At 38.2% G+C, this 14,803-nt stretch overlaps 1 protein-coding gene across 1 annotated transcript in view; it reads right to left on the reverse strand.

Moving 5' to 3' along the window:
• Nucleotides 1–1,888: 1,888 nt before the first annotated feature.
• LOC148899973 (insulin-like growth factor 1 receptor) overlaps nucleotides 1,889–14,803 on the reverse strand; it is a 73,137-nt gene continuing 60,222 nt past the window's right edge. The window contains exons 12-21 of the mRNA XM_088991525.1: nucleotides 14,015–14,148; nucleotides 12,759–12,918; nucleotides 12,577–12,676; nucleotides 11,802–11,872; nucleotides 10,281–10,510; nucleotides 8,765–8,872; nucleotides 7,556–7,718; nucleotides 7,195–7,324; nucleotides 5,410–5,544; nucleotides 1,889–3,908 (exon numbers count right to left, since the gene is read on the reverse strand). Of these exons, the coding sequence (XP_088847651.1) occupies nucleotides 3,425–3,908; nucleotides 5,410–5,544; nucleotides 7,195–7,324; nucleotides 7,556–7,718; nucleotides 8,765–8,872; nucleotides 10,281–10,510; nucleotides 11,802–11,872; nucleotides 12,577–12,676; nucleotides 12,759–12,918; nucleotides 14,015–14,148 (1,715 nt within the window). The 3' untranslated portion in view covers nucleotides 1,889–3,424. The remainder of the gene's footprint in view (nucleotides 3,909–5,409; nucleotides 5,545–7,194; nucleotides 7,325–7,555; nucleotides 7,719–8,764; nucleotides 8,873–10,280; nucleotides 10,511–11,801; nucleotides 11,873–12,576; nucleotides 12,677–12,758; nucleotides 12,919–14,014; nucleotides 14,149–14,803) is intronic.

The following is a 14,803-nucleotide window of genomic DNA, read 5'->3' on the forward strand; positions in this document are numbered from 1 at the left end:
GCCACTGTTTTGGTTTATGAAATTAAAGCTCCTCCATGTCAAAAATGACAATAAAATAAAACAACAGTGAGGTAGATGGATGGTTGAACGAAACAACAACAAAAAGAGAGAAAAAAAAACATGTTATCTCTTGCCCCAAAAGTTGCAAAAAAAAACTTAAAAAATGGTATCAAAACAGAAAAAGTCTCCAGCTATTTCTGTACAGTGATTTACACACACAAAAAAAACACAAATAAACTGGGCTGGCCATAACATATATAAAATAAATTAATTCAGCCTTTTACTGAGGGAATAGAAATAATATCTTTAGCATTATTAGCCAACTTTATCCTGCTGCCATTTTGTAGTGAGATTGCTTTACCTTTAATGGTAGCGCGTCAAGATTTTGTCTTCATTAGCATGAGCTAGCTAGCCAACTAAAACAAGTGACATCAGCTTTTAGTGTTCTGCGCGCCTGAAAAATAATTATACCGTAATTTGAAAATATACATGTATGCTTATTGTGATGATTAGGATGTAGTGTACAACGCCATTTTGAGTGTTTATTTTCGTGAGTGTGTTAGCATTAGCGAGCTAGCTGTCTTAGAAAAATACTGAGCTAGCAATGTTGCTCCCTCTTGTTTTCACGCGAGGAAGCCACAAACCTAGCTTTGCGGCTAGCTCATTAGCTAATAGAAATATATTTAGCATTATTAGCCAACTTTATCCTGTTGCCATTTTGTAGTGAGATTTCTTTACCTTTAATGGTAGCGCGTCAAGATTTTGTCTTCATTAGCATGAGCTAGCTAGCCAACTAAAACAAGTGACATCAGCTTTTAGTGTTCTGCGCGCCTGAAAAATAATTATACCGTAATTTGAAAATATATATTTATGCTTATTGTGATGATTAGGATTCATGTAGTGTACAGCGCCATTTTGAGTGTTTATTTTCTTGAGTGTGTTACCATTAAATGTGTTATTTTTCCAAATGTTGACTTACAATTCAAGAGGCTCAATGAAAACTTGGAAGTCTACAATGCGCAAAAACCTAGCTTTGCGGCTAGCTCATTAGCTAATAGAAATATCCTTAGCATTATTAGCCAACTTTATCCTGCTGCCATTTTGTAGTGAGATTTCTTTACCTTTAATGGTAGCGCGTCAAGATTTTGTCTTCATTAGCATGAGCTAGCTAGCCAACTAAAACAAGTGACATCAACTTAAAGTCAGATTTTTTTTCGTTATTCTGAGAATAAAATCAGAATTCTGACTTTAAAGTCAGAATTCAGACTTTAAAGTCAGACTTTAAAGTCAGAATCTTGCCACGCTTATTTTTTTCTTCAGTGGCCCTAATCTTCTTCCATACACACACTTTTTATCTCAATCAATATTTTAGTTTTTGTTTTACATTTTTTTTCACCAGATCCCCTTAAAAGCTAATAATTAAACCCCAAAATAGCAACACCAACCTGAGATTCACTTGGGACTATTTCTAAGGAAAAAAAAAAAATATATATATATATATATATATATATATCAAGGTTACTTCTTTGAAACCAGCTCAGTTACACTTAAAAAAAAGAATAATAAACAAACCAAAAAAAAAAAAATCATGGCAAACTGCAGCGAGAACGCTCGTAAATTCAACCTGAAAGTCTCTTATAAACTCAGCCATATATATTTATCTCGATCTATAATACAACCACAAGAGAAAATAAGGAATAGCAGCTTGTCTTTTTTTTTTGTCTGTACAAGATGAACACGGGGACCATATCAAAAAAGTAGAAAAAGTCACCCCCAATGGCGTAAATGCTTTTGAACAATATATATATATATATATATATATATATATATATATATATATATATATATATATATATATATATATATATATATATATATATATATATATATATAAATCAATGACACCACCATGACTTACTTAGTGTTTTGACCTCTATTCGCAACACTTTTGCAACATTTTCCGACAATTTGTGGCTCAGATGTATATGTGAAAAACAAAATGGAGTCCAAAAAAAAAGGGAGCTATGTATCAAAATATTGTTGTTGTTTTTTGGAAGGTTTCAAAGTATTTAGAATATACATATATAAATTTCCCATTTCGCTGAAAACCAACGAGTACTTTCCCAAAAATTATTTATGGCACAAATTTTGATATAGAAGGCGGAAAAATTGTGTAGCAAAAAAATAATAATAATCTATTGTATTTTTCCCCCTTATTGTATGACTACCAAAATGGCAGCTTCCATTGGTGAAGTCTCAAAATGGCTTTATAATAATAATAATAATAATAATAATAATAATAATAATAATAATACATTTCATTTATAAGCACCTTTCAAAACTCTCAAGGACACTTTATTTATTTATATTATTTATTATATATTATTATATATTTATGTGTTCATTTACATTTACATTGATATTTATATTTATATTCATATTTATTTATTTGCTATCTAGCTGACTACCTAGCTACCGAACTATCTATTAGCTATATATCTATCTCGCTGGCTAGCTGTGTGGCTAGCTAGCTGTGTAGCTGGCTAGCTGTATATATTTCTAGTTGGCTGGCTAGCTAGATAGCTAGTTTTTTATAATCTATTTGAGTTAGTTTCGGATTGAGTGAATGCTGGCGCGTGTGGCTGCCGCTGCTCACCCACAGAAAAAGGTATCATGTGACTGTAAAGTGACCTTGAGAGTTTTGAAAGGCTCTTATGAATGAAATGTATTATTATTATTATTATTATTATTATTATTTATGCCATATTTGTATGTTTTTGTGCCATCACGTTCTTTTTCCTTGCGTACAATGGCAGAAAATTGGATCTTTAAGGCCAAAACTGAAATATTTACAGGCGTCATTTTTCATATGTTGCACCGTTTTTATTATTTCAGGCCTTTGTGTGTTATCATCGTACCTACCAGCAAAAAAAAATAATGTTCATTTTTTTTTTTATTTCCACAGTTCTGAGTCATTTTACTATTTTTTTTTCCTGCCTTTTTTGTAATTGTTGTCATAAATGCTGGAAAAAAAAGTCATGGTTGTGTTATGAAATCTAAGAATGAATCTTGATATAAGATGAATCATCAAAATGGAGACCGGAGTATCAAAATGTTGTGTTTTTCATCTTAATTTTTGTGTTACTTTAACATCGTTGCCATACCAACTCGAACAAAAGGCGGCAACATGGAGAACCTGCCTATAGAAGTGCTTCATCTCTCATTAGGTGTCCATCCAGAATGCCTGCCCAAAAATGGACTGTTATTTCCCATAGAAAGGGGTCTTGTTTTACTTTATAAAACAAGCAACTCAATGTGTTTTTCGACAGCAAGGGGGCAGTGTTGCATATGGTAGGACCCCCAAAAAAATCGTGGCATTACAGCAGAATAGGTGTAACTTCCCATGAGTCTTTGCTCCGTCCAATCAGCAGGCAGATGACTGAGGGAGGGGCATGGCACGCTGGTTTTTGCGTCCTCCATTCATGTGGGCGTAGGGCGGCAACTCGTCCAGGGCCGCCTGCATGGCAGCCACTGAGCCGCCGCTCCCATTGGGCGGCGTCCCCACGACTGTTGATGACATCATCCCATTCGCCGACGAATGCCCGGCGGGGTCCTTGTCTGCCGGACAGCTGGGGGAAGCGGGTGCTAACGAAGGCCCGGGTGGAGTGTGGGATCCGGGTGAGGGGGGTGTCGATAGAGGCGTGTCCAAGGGGACGTCGTCCATGTCAACCGGGTGTTGTTGGGGCGGGGGTGAGCCCTGAGTGGCGGGCGGCTTGTTGTCGGCGCTGTAGAAAAAACTAACCTCGCGGAAGGACGGTTCAAGGTCGTCCTTCACGCTGCCGATGATTTCCACGAAAGACGGACGCATCTTGGGGTTGTACTGCCAGCACATGCGCATTAGCTCAAACCTGCACACACACACACACACACACACACACACACACACACACACACACACACACACACACACACACACACACACACACACACACACACACACACACACACACAAATATGATCAAATTAGGTTTGACTGTGATATAAACATACAAACACATTTAAAGGACAACCGACACCATTTTTTTGTTTCCTAACGGACATCATAAAAACATTTTATAGCATCTAAAATACACAAAACACCAATAAAAATGAGTTAAAGTGTCCCAAAACTGCCACAAAATGAGCTAGGAACTGGGGAGATTCAGAAACTACTATCAAATAGTAGTCTTGATGCAACACACAACGATTCACCATCGCGTTATTTATGTGTTTTCCTTCTAATTTCGCCATCAACATGGATCAACATGAAGTTTTCAGACCAAACAGAGTACCCAAAGGTATATTTTGTGTAGTTTAAAGGCTTATTTAGTAGAAAATCATGTTTTATGGGGACCTGGGAACGAATTATTCTCATTTTAATGGTTTCCTATGGGAAATTACTTTTTGGGATACACACTTTTCACCTTACACACTCTGTCTTGCAACCAATGAAGTTCATAATAACTCAAATACAGTGATACCTTGCACTGTATTTGAGTTATTCAGGGTTGAGTGAACGCTGACGCGTGTGGTTGCCGCTGCTCACCCACAGAAAAATGTATCCTGTGGCTTTAAAGTGACCTTGAGAGTTTTGAAAGGCGCTTATAAATGAAATGTATTATTATTATCATGATCATCATTATGATCCTGATCATCATAATCGTGATGATCATCATGAACATGATGATCATGATGATGATGATCATGATGATCATCATCATGATCATCATGATGATCATGAACATCATCATGATGATCATCATGATGAACATGAACATCATGATGATCATGATGATGATCATGAACATCATCATGATTATAATCATGATGATCATGATGATCATGATGATCATGATGATCATGATCATCATGAACATCATGATGATGATGATAATCATCATGATGATCATCATGATCATGATTATGATCATGAACATCATGATGATGATCATCATGAACATAATGATGATGTTCATGATCATCATCATGATGATGATCATGAACATCATGATGATGTTCATGATGATGATCATGATGATGATCATCATCATCATGATGTTCATGATGATCATGATCATCATGATGATCATCATGATGTTCATGATCATCATGATGTTCATCATCATGATCATGATGATGATCATCATGATGATGTTCATGATCATGATGATGATGATGATGATCATGAACATCATGATGATGATGATCATCATGATGATGTTCATGATCATGAACATCATGCTGATCATGATGATGATCATGAACATCATCATGAAGATTCATCATGATCATGATGATCATTATTATTATTATTATTATTAAATAGGTTGACTAAGGGACGTACATATAAACAATAAGAGACGAACTTACAGCATGTCAGGACAATTGTGCGGTTTCTCCAGCAGGCCTCCTTCCATGACGAAGCGCAACACCTGCTCATTGGACAAGCCCTGGTAGGGTTGCTCCGCCAGCGTGGCAATTTCCCACAAGACAACTCCGAACGACCTAAATGGAGACAAACCTGGTTTGATGGGTAGAACTGCACAAGATGGCGCACGGTGACTCCATTTCCTGTTTGTTGTCGTGACTACTATATAAAACGGATATATTGAGGCCAGTTGGAGGACATTTTGGGTTGTCAGATTTTTTTGGAACAAATAACGCAAACTAATCAATTAATCGTCTCATCAAATTATTACTCGTACACAAGAGATGGAGAGATGACAAGTTTTGAAATGTGTTCAATTATTTGCTCTACATTTGCTATCTATTTGCTATCTAGCTAGTTACCGAGCTGGCTCTCTATTTGTTATCTAGCTAGCTACCAAGCTGGCTATCTATTTGCTTTCCATTTGCTATCTAGCTAGCTATCTATTTGCTATTTATTAGCTAGCTACATAGCTGGCTATCCTTTTATAATAATAATAATAATAATAATAATAATAATAATAATAATAATAATAATACATTACATGTTAAACATTATTTTATTCCATTTTTTGATATCTATTTGCTTTCTATTCGCTATCTGTATAGCTACCTAGCTATTTGCTATCTATTAGCTAGCTACATAGCTGGCTATCCTTTTATAATAATAATACATTACATTTTAAACATTATTTTATTACATTTTTGCTGTTTGCTTTCTATTAGCTGTCTGTCTAGCTACCTAGCTAGCTATCTATTTGCTATCCATTTGCTATCTATTAGTTTGCTACCTGGCTGGCAATATATTTGCGATCTATTAGCTAGCTACCTAGCTGGCTATTTGCTATCTATTAGATATCTGTATCGCTAGCCAGCATTGCAGCTGGCTATTTATTAGCTGTATGGCTACCTAGCTATCTGTTAGCTAGCTGGCTGGCTTTCTATAAGTTATTACCCGCTGCTTCTCACCCGTAGAAAAAACGATCCTGTGACTGTGAAGTGACCTTGAGTGTTTTGAAAGGCACTTATCAATGAAATGCATTATTATTATTATTATTACTATTATTATTATTATTATTATTATTATTATTACAGTGAGACCTCAACTTACAAACACCTTAACTTACAAACTTTTCGTCTTACAAACGTTAAATTTATGAAAATTAAACCTTATAACAAGCACTATTTTCATAATACACACCCACCACGGCTGGCGGAGTGATCTTCGGCGGAAGCACACGACCGAACAGCACCAACAGTCTTATTTACTTATGGAAGGTGACTCTCCTTCCATAAGCCATCAACGGCCATCAAAAAGGTAAATAAAACTTTATTTTACAGCACAGTTTATTTCTTTAATTACAGTCCTCATGCAATTCCCTTTGACCTTCGACCTCCAACGCCATTCCATCAAGCCATAAATGACCATCACAAATGTAAATAAAGTGACTTTATGATACAATGCAGTGTATTTCTTTCATTGCAATACAATAGCACATTTATTATACATAGAATAAGGTATGTTGTGTGTAGTTTTAAGATTATTTAGTTGAAAAGTATATTTTATGGAAACCTGGGAACGGATTATTCCCATTTTAATGGTTTCCTATGGGAATTTTTTTTTTGAGATACACACTTTTCGCCTTACACACTGTCTGGGAACCAATTAAGTTCGTAAGTTGAGGTCTCACTGTATTATTATTATTATTATTTTCGATATATACTCACCAGACGTCGGAATTGGTAGTGAACACGCCGTCCTTTAGGGACTCGGGGGACATCCAGCGGACGGGAAGTAAGCCCTTCCCACCTTTGCGGTAGTAGTCTGTCTCGTAGATGTCTCTCGTCATGCCGAAATCTAAGCGACACGCAAGAGATTCGCATTTTGATACTCAGATAGTAAATGTTCGGAGTGAAATGATATGGCTATGTAAGTGTGGAAACACATTTTTTTGACTTCAAAATTCCAGCAGCTCCTGTATTTAGTTTTTCTACTTCTTTCTTTCCATCAAAAGATTTCTTCTGTAATTCATCTGTACTTCTTTGAAGGTGTCGGACGTTTCGCTTCTTATCCAAGAATGTCAATTACCTCCGATCTTGACGGTAAAGTCTTCGGCCACCATGCAGTTTCGCGCCGCGAGATCTCGGTGCACAAACTTGCTGGCATTAAGGTACGCCATGCCATCGGCGATCTGGCCGGCCATCTGTAGCATTTTCTTCAGGGGCGGCAGGGACAAACTGGACCAATTTTGCTGCAGGACACGAAATGTTTAATTTACTTTGGAGTTGCAATCTTTTGTATTACTGTCATTTTTGCATTAATAGGCGCACCTTAAAAAAATAGTTTTTGAAATGTTTTTCATTGAAGGTCCCCCCTTATAATGCCTTATGTATGGAAAATGTCTTTATTTTCAGTGATACCTTGGCTTAAGAACTTAATTGGTTACCAGACAGAGTGTGTAAGGCGAAAAGTGTGTATCCCAAAAATTAATTTCCAATAGGAAACCATTAAAATGAGAATAATCCGTTCCCAGGTCCCCATAAAACATAATTTTCTACTTTCTAATTTTCTGAGCCTTAAAACTACATAAAATATACCGTTTTATGTATAATAAATGTGCTATGGTATTATAATTAAAGACATAAACGGTACTATATAATAAAGCCGTTTTATTTTCCTTTGTGATGGTCGTTGATGAAACGGAGTGGCCGGTTTCATCAGCATTAAACAACACTTAATGAGGACCGTAACCTTCTTCTTTCATCATCTTGAGGAATGATCCCTGGTAGGTGCTTTCTCCGCGATAATTTTACCTAGTTCCTCATCAATTGTCTTCTGTTTAGCTGGGTTGATAGCTTTTTGCATCAAGTGTACAGATGGCTCGTGCGGGTGATTTGTGGAGCCTGATTAATGGGATATTTTAACCTTGCAGTCTACACTCTGCCTTTGAACTATCAGTAAATTTGAAACGAGTCCAAACTTCACTGTTTTCTATCCATTTTGTCACTCTCTCTCACTGTCGTCTGCCTGTCTCTTTAATGTTTAAATCACCACCCCTCACTGCTGCGTTCATACAAGGGGTTCGTAAACCGAGGTATCACTGTATGTGATTCATTGAAGGGGCCCCTTATAATGCGGTGTACCTTATGTATGGAAAATATTGTAAAAATATATCATTCGTTGAAGGTGCCCCTTATAATACGGTGCACCTGATGTATGGAAAACGTTTTTAAATATGTTATTCGTTGAAGGTGCGCCTTATATTCCAGAAAATACGTGATTTTGCTTTACGTTTACCTCTTTCAGTCGGAGGGAGCGCAAGTGGCTCTTGAGATCTCCTTGGGTCATCAGTTCCATGATGACCAGGGTAGGCTGGCCCTGAGATACCACTCCCAAGAGACGCACCTGTCGGGAAAATGGAGAGTGACGAAAAAGTGTTTGGCAATGTGAAGTGCGCACTGGTAGGCCGTCAGGTCCTTGAAGGCCTTTTCTGCTGGGCTAAAAATATGTGAATCACAGACTAATGTGAATTATATTTTGGCCATGAATTTTTATTCAATAATTCCATATTGTCTTTCAGCTTCCTTTCATTGCTTTCGTAGATGTTTTCATATTTAAGCATTTAAGCAATCACATTTTAGCCATCGTTTGTTACAGAAATCTGCCTGGACGCCTTCACAATCAGTTCTGCAGGCCCTGGAGCATAAAAATCAATGTTGATGAAGCAGTTCAAGTTGGCAACCCAAGGCCTGCTCGAAGGCGCTGTCAATGTTTTTGCAAATTACGATTGGCTAGTCACTAGCCAATCATAGTATCACTAGTCGTTAGTGATAAGCGCATACTGGCCAGAGCTAGCACACAGTATCTGTAGAGAGCTGCATAAGCAAATACATTTTTGTGTAGATTTAATAGTGTTTTTGTCAACCCACAATGTCTGAAGGAGGAGAAGAAATGGAGCTGGCTGGTTGGCTGGCTATCTGTTAGCTATCCAGCTGGCTAGCTATTAGCTATCTATTAGTTAGCTGGCTGGTTAGCTGGCCATCTACTAGATATCTATTAGCTGGCTAGCGAGCTGGCTATTTGGCTGTATATATTGGCTATCTATCCAGCTAGCTAGCTACAGTATCTATTATACGTCTGGCAGTGATTGAGTTAATACAGCGTCTCTGCTTGCATTGTGCTCAAATATAACATGGATGAAGAATATTACATCTAGATAGCCAGCTGGATAGCCAGCTAAATGGCTAGCAATTAGCAATCTAGCTACCGTAGCTAGCCATTAGCTATCGATTCGCTAGCTAGCTTTCTATCCATTTGAGTTACTTCCGGGTTGAGTGAACGCTGGCGCGTGTGGCTGCCGCTGCTCACCCACAGAAAAACTTATCCTGTGACTGTAAAGTGACCTTGAAAGTTTTAATAGGCGCTTATAAATGAAATGTATTATTATTTTTATTATTATTTGGTTGCAAATTTACTGTTAAAGCCATTTTGAAGACGGACTTTTCAAGAAAAAAAATGGACATCATTAAGAGAGGTTGGACAGCTCCGAAGCTAGCAAAAATAGTAAATAATATTGCAATTTTTTTAGGTTTTTACGAACCCACACATCCATAGTAAAAACAGTTTAATGACAGTATTTCTTAAGTTATTAACTGGCCAACAACATCCTCTAGTGGACGTATAGTACACTCGCAGCTGTGGAGTGATTCAGACATAGCACTACTGAAGGCCTAGGAGTGACAGCATGCACGGCCTGCTACTGGAAGCGCATGTGTGTGTGTGTGTGTAGGGGGGGGGTTGTGCGCACGCTTACCACATGATGACAGTTGAACTCCTTCATGACGGAAGCCTCGTTGAGGAACTCGATGCGCTCTCTCATGCTCGCCGACTCGTTCACGGTTTTGATGGCAACCCGCGTCTCGGCTTCGTCCTTGATCACGCCTTTTGCGATGCCTTCGTACACCATGCCGAATGAACCCTGACCCAACTCGCGGCTCAGGGAAATTTTCTCGCGTGCCACTTCCCACTCATCCGGCACGTACACTGTGCGGGGGAGAAAAGCGGGTAAAACTTAAAGGACAACCGACACAATTTTTTTGTTTCCTAACTTACATCAGAAAAACGTTTTATAGCATCTAAAATACCCAAAACACGCAGGCTGATATTTTTAGTCAAATGCAAAACACCAATAAAAATGAGTTAAAGTGTCCCAAAACTGCCACAAAATGAGCTCTAAAACTGGGGAGATTCAGAAAGTCCCGCCCCCTTGTTTGTGACATTACGTCAGGGTAGTCCTTCACAAACTACCATGCTCCAGAATCAAAACAATGGCTTCAGTTTCGGAGAGGATGCTTTCTTGTTACTCCCCCAGTTTTGAATATGATTCAAATAGTTCTGAAGAGGAAAGCATACATGTTTGCAATCGATTAAAGAAGTCCTTCCGTATCAATTAGAACTGTCTGGACTCCAATGTAGCACCCAGAAAATGCACAAGATGGCGCAGTTGGAAATGGAATGATTTGTCCACTGGGAATTTGTGTAAACTTATTTTATGCGTGTTACCGCAATTGGCTGCAACACACAACGACTCACCATTGCGTTATTTATGTAGTTTTCCTTCTAATTTTGCGATCAACACTGTGTTTTCAGATGAAAAAAAAAGTACCCAAAATGCATTGTGTGTCACTTTCTCGGTCACGGGCAGAAGTTCCCTCCGTGACGTCACTTAGGGCATTGTCATTAGCTAGCTAGCTAAGTGATTTATTTGAGTTATTCCCGGTTGAACTGGGTCACCGTTGCTGGCTACCTAGCTAGCTATCTATTTGCTTTCTATTAGCTGTCTAACTAGATAGCTAGCTATTAGTTATCGGTTACATGGGGCGGGGAATAGAGGACAAAAATGAGTCGGCTGCCATTTTCTTGTTAGGAGAACGGGGTCGGTCGCGAACAACACATCACTCATTGTGGCAGCTCCGTGTGTATCCCGAAAAATATTTCGTACGCCAAGGTCAAATTTTCCTAAATGTAACGTTCGTAAACCGAAAAGTTCATAAGCCAAAGGGTTCGTAAACCGAGGTATCACTGTACTAATTTGCTGTTCCAAATTCAAGCCTCTAGATGGCAGCACTTAGAACACAGGTAACAGCGCTATTGCCCAATATATTACATCTACGTGCGAGCCAAACAGAATTGATTTTATGACAAAGGCTGTGGGCCAGATAAAAATTGATCGAGGGCCGCATTTGGCCCCCGGGCCAGACTTTGGCGTAAAACAAACGCTCATTACGTGTCTTCCACTGTGAACAATCCTTTAGAAGTTCGCCGCGGTACTTACTTTCAGCCGCACTGAAGTATTCAGGATTGACTGACGCGTACAGGACTCCATTTCCGAGCCGATCGCTATTCCTGGCGGCAAAGAAACAAGTGTCAATCACATGGCTTTCCAAAATCAAGTTATGTTATATATGTACATTAGAAGAGAGAAAGGCGTTAACTATTCTACAAAGAGATAAAAATATGACTATTTTGCCAGCAGACAAAGGTAGGTTGTACAGTGCTTCTCAACACATCGGATTATGAAGCCAAAATAAATACAGTAAAGTCTCGTTATATCGATATTCAAGGGAGTCGGAAAAAATATCGATATAACCGGGACTATCGATATATGCGACCCTGTTTGCATGTAATTTTCTCAGTGCGTGCATAGAAATAGTATCGATATAACCGGGACTATCGATATAACGAGACTTTACTGTATATATATATATATATATATATATATACAGTAAAGTCTCGTTATATCGATATTCAAGGGAGTCCGAAAAAATATCGATATAACCGGGACTATCGATATATCCGACCCTGTTTGCATGTAATTTTCTCCGTGCATGCATAGAAATAGTATCGATATAACCGGGACTATCGATATATCCGATATCGATATAACGAGACTTTACTGTAGGTTAATCAGTGATTCTTCCACTTATGAGCAACTAAAAAGGGACCCTTCCGATAGATACAAGAAAGAAATGATAGACTTTTTCAAAGAAGTACAGATGACGGCTGAAGAAACCGTTTCATCGACTGAGACTCATGTTTATTCAACGTACCTTTTCCTGTTCAAGACAAACAGCAAGCCGGCCAGGAAACAGATGAACAAGATGATCAAAATGGGGGCGAATATGACGGCGTAAAGGAAGCTTTCATATCCTGATGGGTCAAGCATAGTCCGTATTTTAGGTTATACTCAGTGTATTGATTACGAACAGTGTGTTGAATGTGACCATCTTACGTTCGGCCACATAGAAATCTATCGGTCGCGTCCAGGATCCGTTTCCCGCCAAGGACGTCGCTCGGATCCTCAGCGAGTAGTTGCCCGGACTGAGGTTGGATAGACGGACGCCGCGCTGTGTCCGATAAAGTTGACCCGATACGCATTCGTGCTTCTCAGTCTGACGGGCAAAGAAAAACAAGCACGCATATGCAACCGTTAAGAGTACAGGTGTCAAAGTGAAGGCCCGCGGGCTAAATCTGGCCCGGCGCGTCATTTTATTCGGCCCGAGAAAGCAAATGAAAACTTATGAAATCCCATAATGCTTGCTACAGTCGGAACCAAAATGTCTAATTGTCCCATATAAACCGCAAGGAGAGCATTAAACATTCTAATAGCCTCCCTAAATTAATAACGGCCCCCGAGAGGAAACCGGAACTACAATATGGCCAGTGACAAAAAATGAGTTTGACACCCTTGCTTGAGACCATCAGATACATGGACAACGCTGCATATTTTTTTTGTATTTTATATCTAGTATGTGATCCCGATATTATAATATAAAATATAATAATCATAATAAAAATAATCATAATAAAATCATAATATAATCATAATACAATCATAATAAAATACAATAAAATTAAATACAGTAAAGTCTCGTTATATCGATATCGGATATATCGATAGTCCCGGTTATATCGATACTATTTCTATGCACGCACGGGGAAGATTACATGCAAACAGGGTTGGATATATCGATAGTCCCGGTTATATCGATATTTTTTCGGACTCCCTTGAATATCGATATAACGAGACTTTACTGTAATAAAAAAAATAAACTAAAAAAATTACATTAAATTAAATAAAACAATAAAATATGCACCCCCGCTACCCTAATGAGGATAAAGCGGTACGGAAAATGGATGGATGGATAATGTCATGTTATGATACAGTAAAGTCTCGTTATATCGATATCGGATATATTGATAGTCCCGGTTATATCGATACTATTTCTATGCACACACGGAGAAAATTACATGCAAACAGGGTCGGATATATCGATAGTCCCGGTTATATCGATATTTTTTCGGACTCCCTTGAATATCGATATAACGAGACTTTACTGTATTACTATACTATACTATACTATACTATACTATAATGTAATATACTATAAAATAAAATAAAATCATATCATATCATATAATATAAAATAATATATAACACAATACAATACAATACAATACAATACAATACATCTACTTTTTCCATACCTCTGTTCCCAGTTTGAACTTGATCTCATACATGAGGATTAGACCATTCGGGTGAGACGGTTCTGGCCAGCGCAGGAACACCGAGTCCTCGTGGCCCTCCGAGGACACCACGCCCGGAATGTCATCCGCCTTTTCTGGAAGGGAGAAAAAAAAAAGGGGGGGGGTGGGGGGGGGGTTCATTTGGTGAGACCTGGAGTGGGACAAGTTTGATTTTGGAGTATTGTTATGAACAGCATTTTTATTTAATACAGCCCACCAAAGACAATAGAGTCCTATAGTATCTTTTACAGTAAATTTGCCACGCCTCCCAGCCTTTTCTAGCTATCTAGCTGCTAACTAGATAGCTAGTTAGCTAAAACACTGAATGTAACTAAATAAAATAATAATAATAATAATAATAATAATAATAATAATAATAAGAAGAAGAAGAAGAAGAAGAAGAAGAAGAAGAAGAATACATTCGATTCATAAGCGCCTTTCAAAACTCTCAAGGTCACTTTAGTCACAGAATAAGTTTTCTGTGGGTGAGCAGTGGCAGGCACACGCGCCAGCGTTCACTTAAACGAGGATGAATAGTTCTAAATTATACACTATAATAATAATAATAATCCATTTCATTTTTAAGCGCCTTTCAAAACTCTCAAGGACACTTTGCAGTCACAGGAATTTTTTGTCTGCGGGTGAGCGGCGGCAGCCACACGCGCCAGCGTTCACTGAACCCGGAAGTCACTCAAATAGATAGAAAGCTAGCAAGCTAGCTAATAGGTAAAATAAAAATAATGATGTCAT

Source organism: Hippocampus bargibanti, linkage group LG03 (genome assembly GCF_051943395.1).
Source record: "Hippocampus bargibanti isolate YZ-2025 linkage group LG03, ASM5194339v1, whole genome shotgun sequence".
In the NCBI taxonomy this organism is placed as follows: Eukaryota; Metazoa; Chordata; class Actinopteri; order Syngnathiformes; family Syngnathidae; genus Hippocampus; species Hippocampus bargibanti.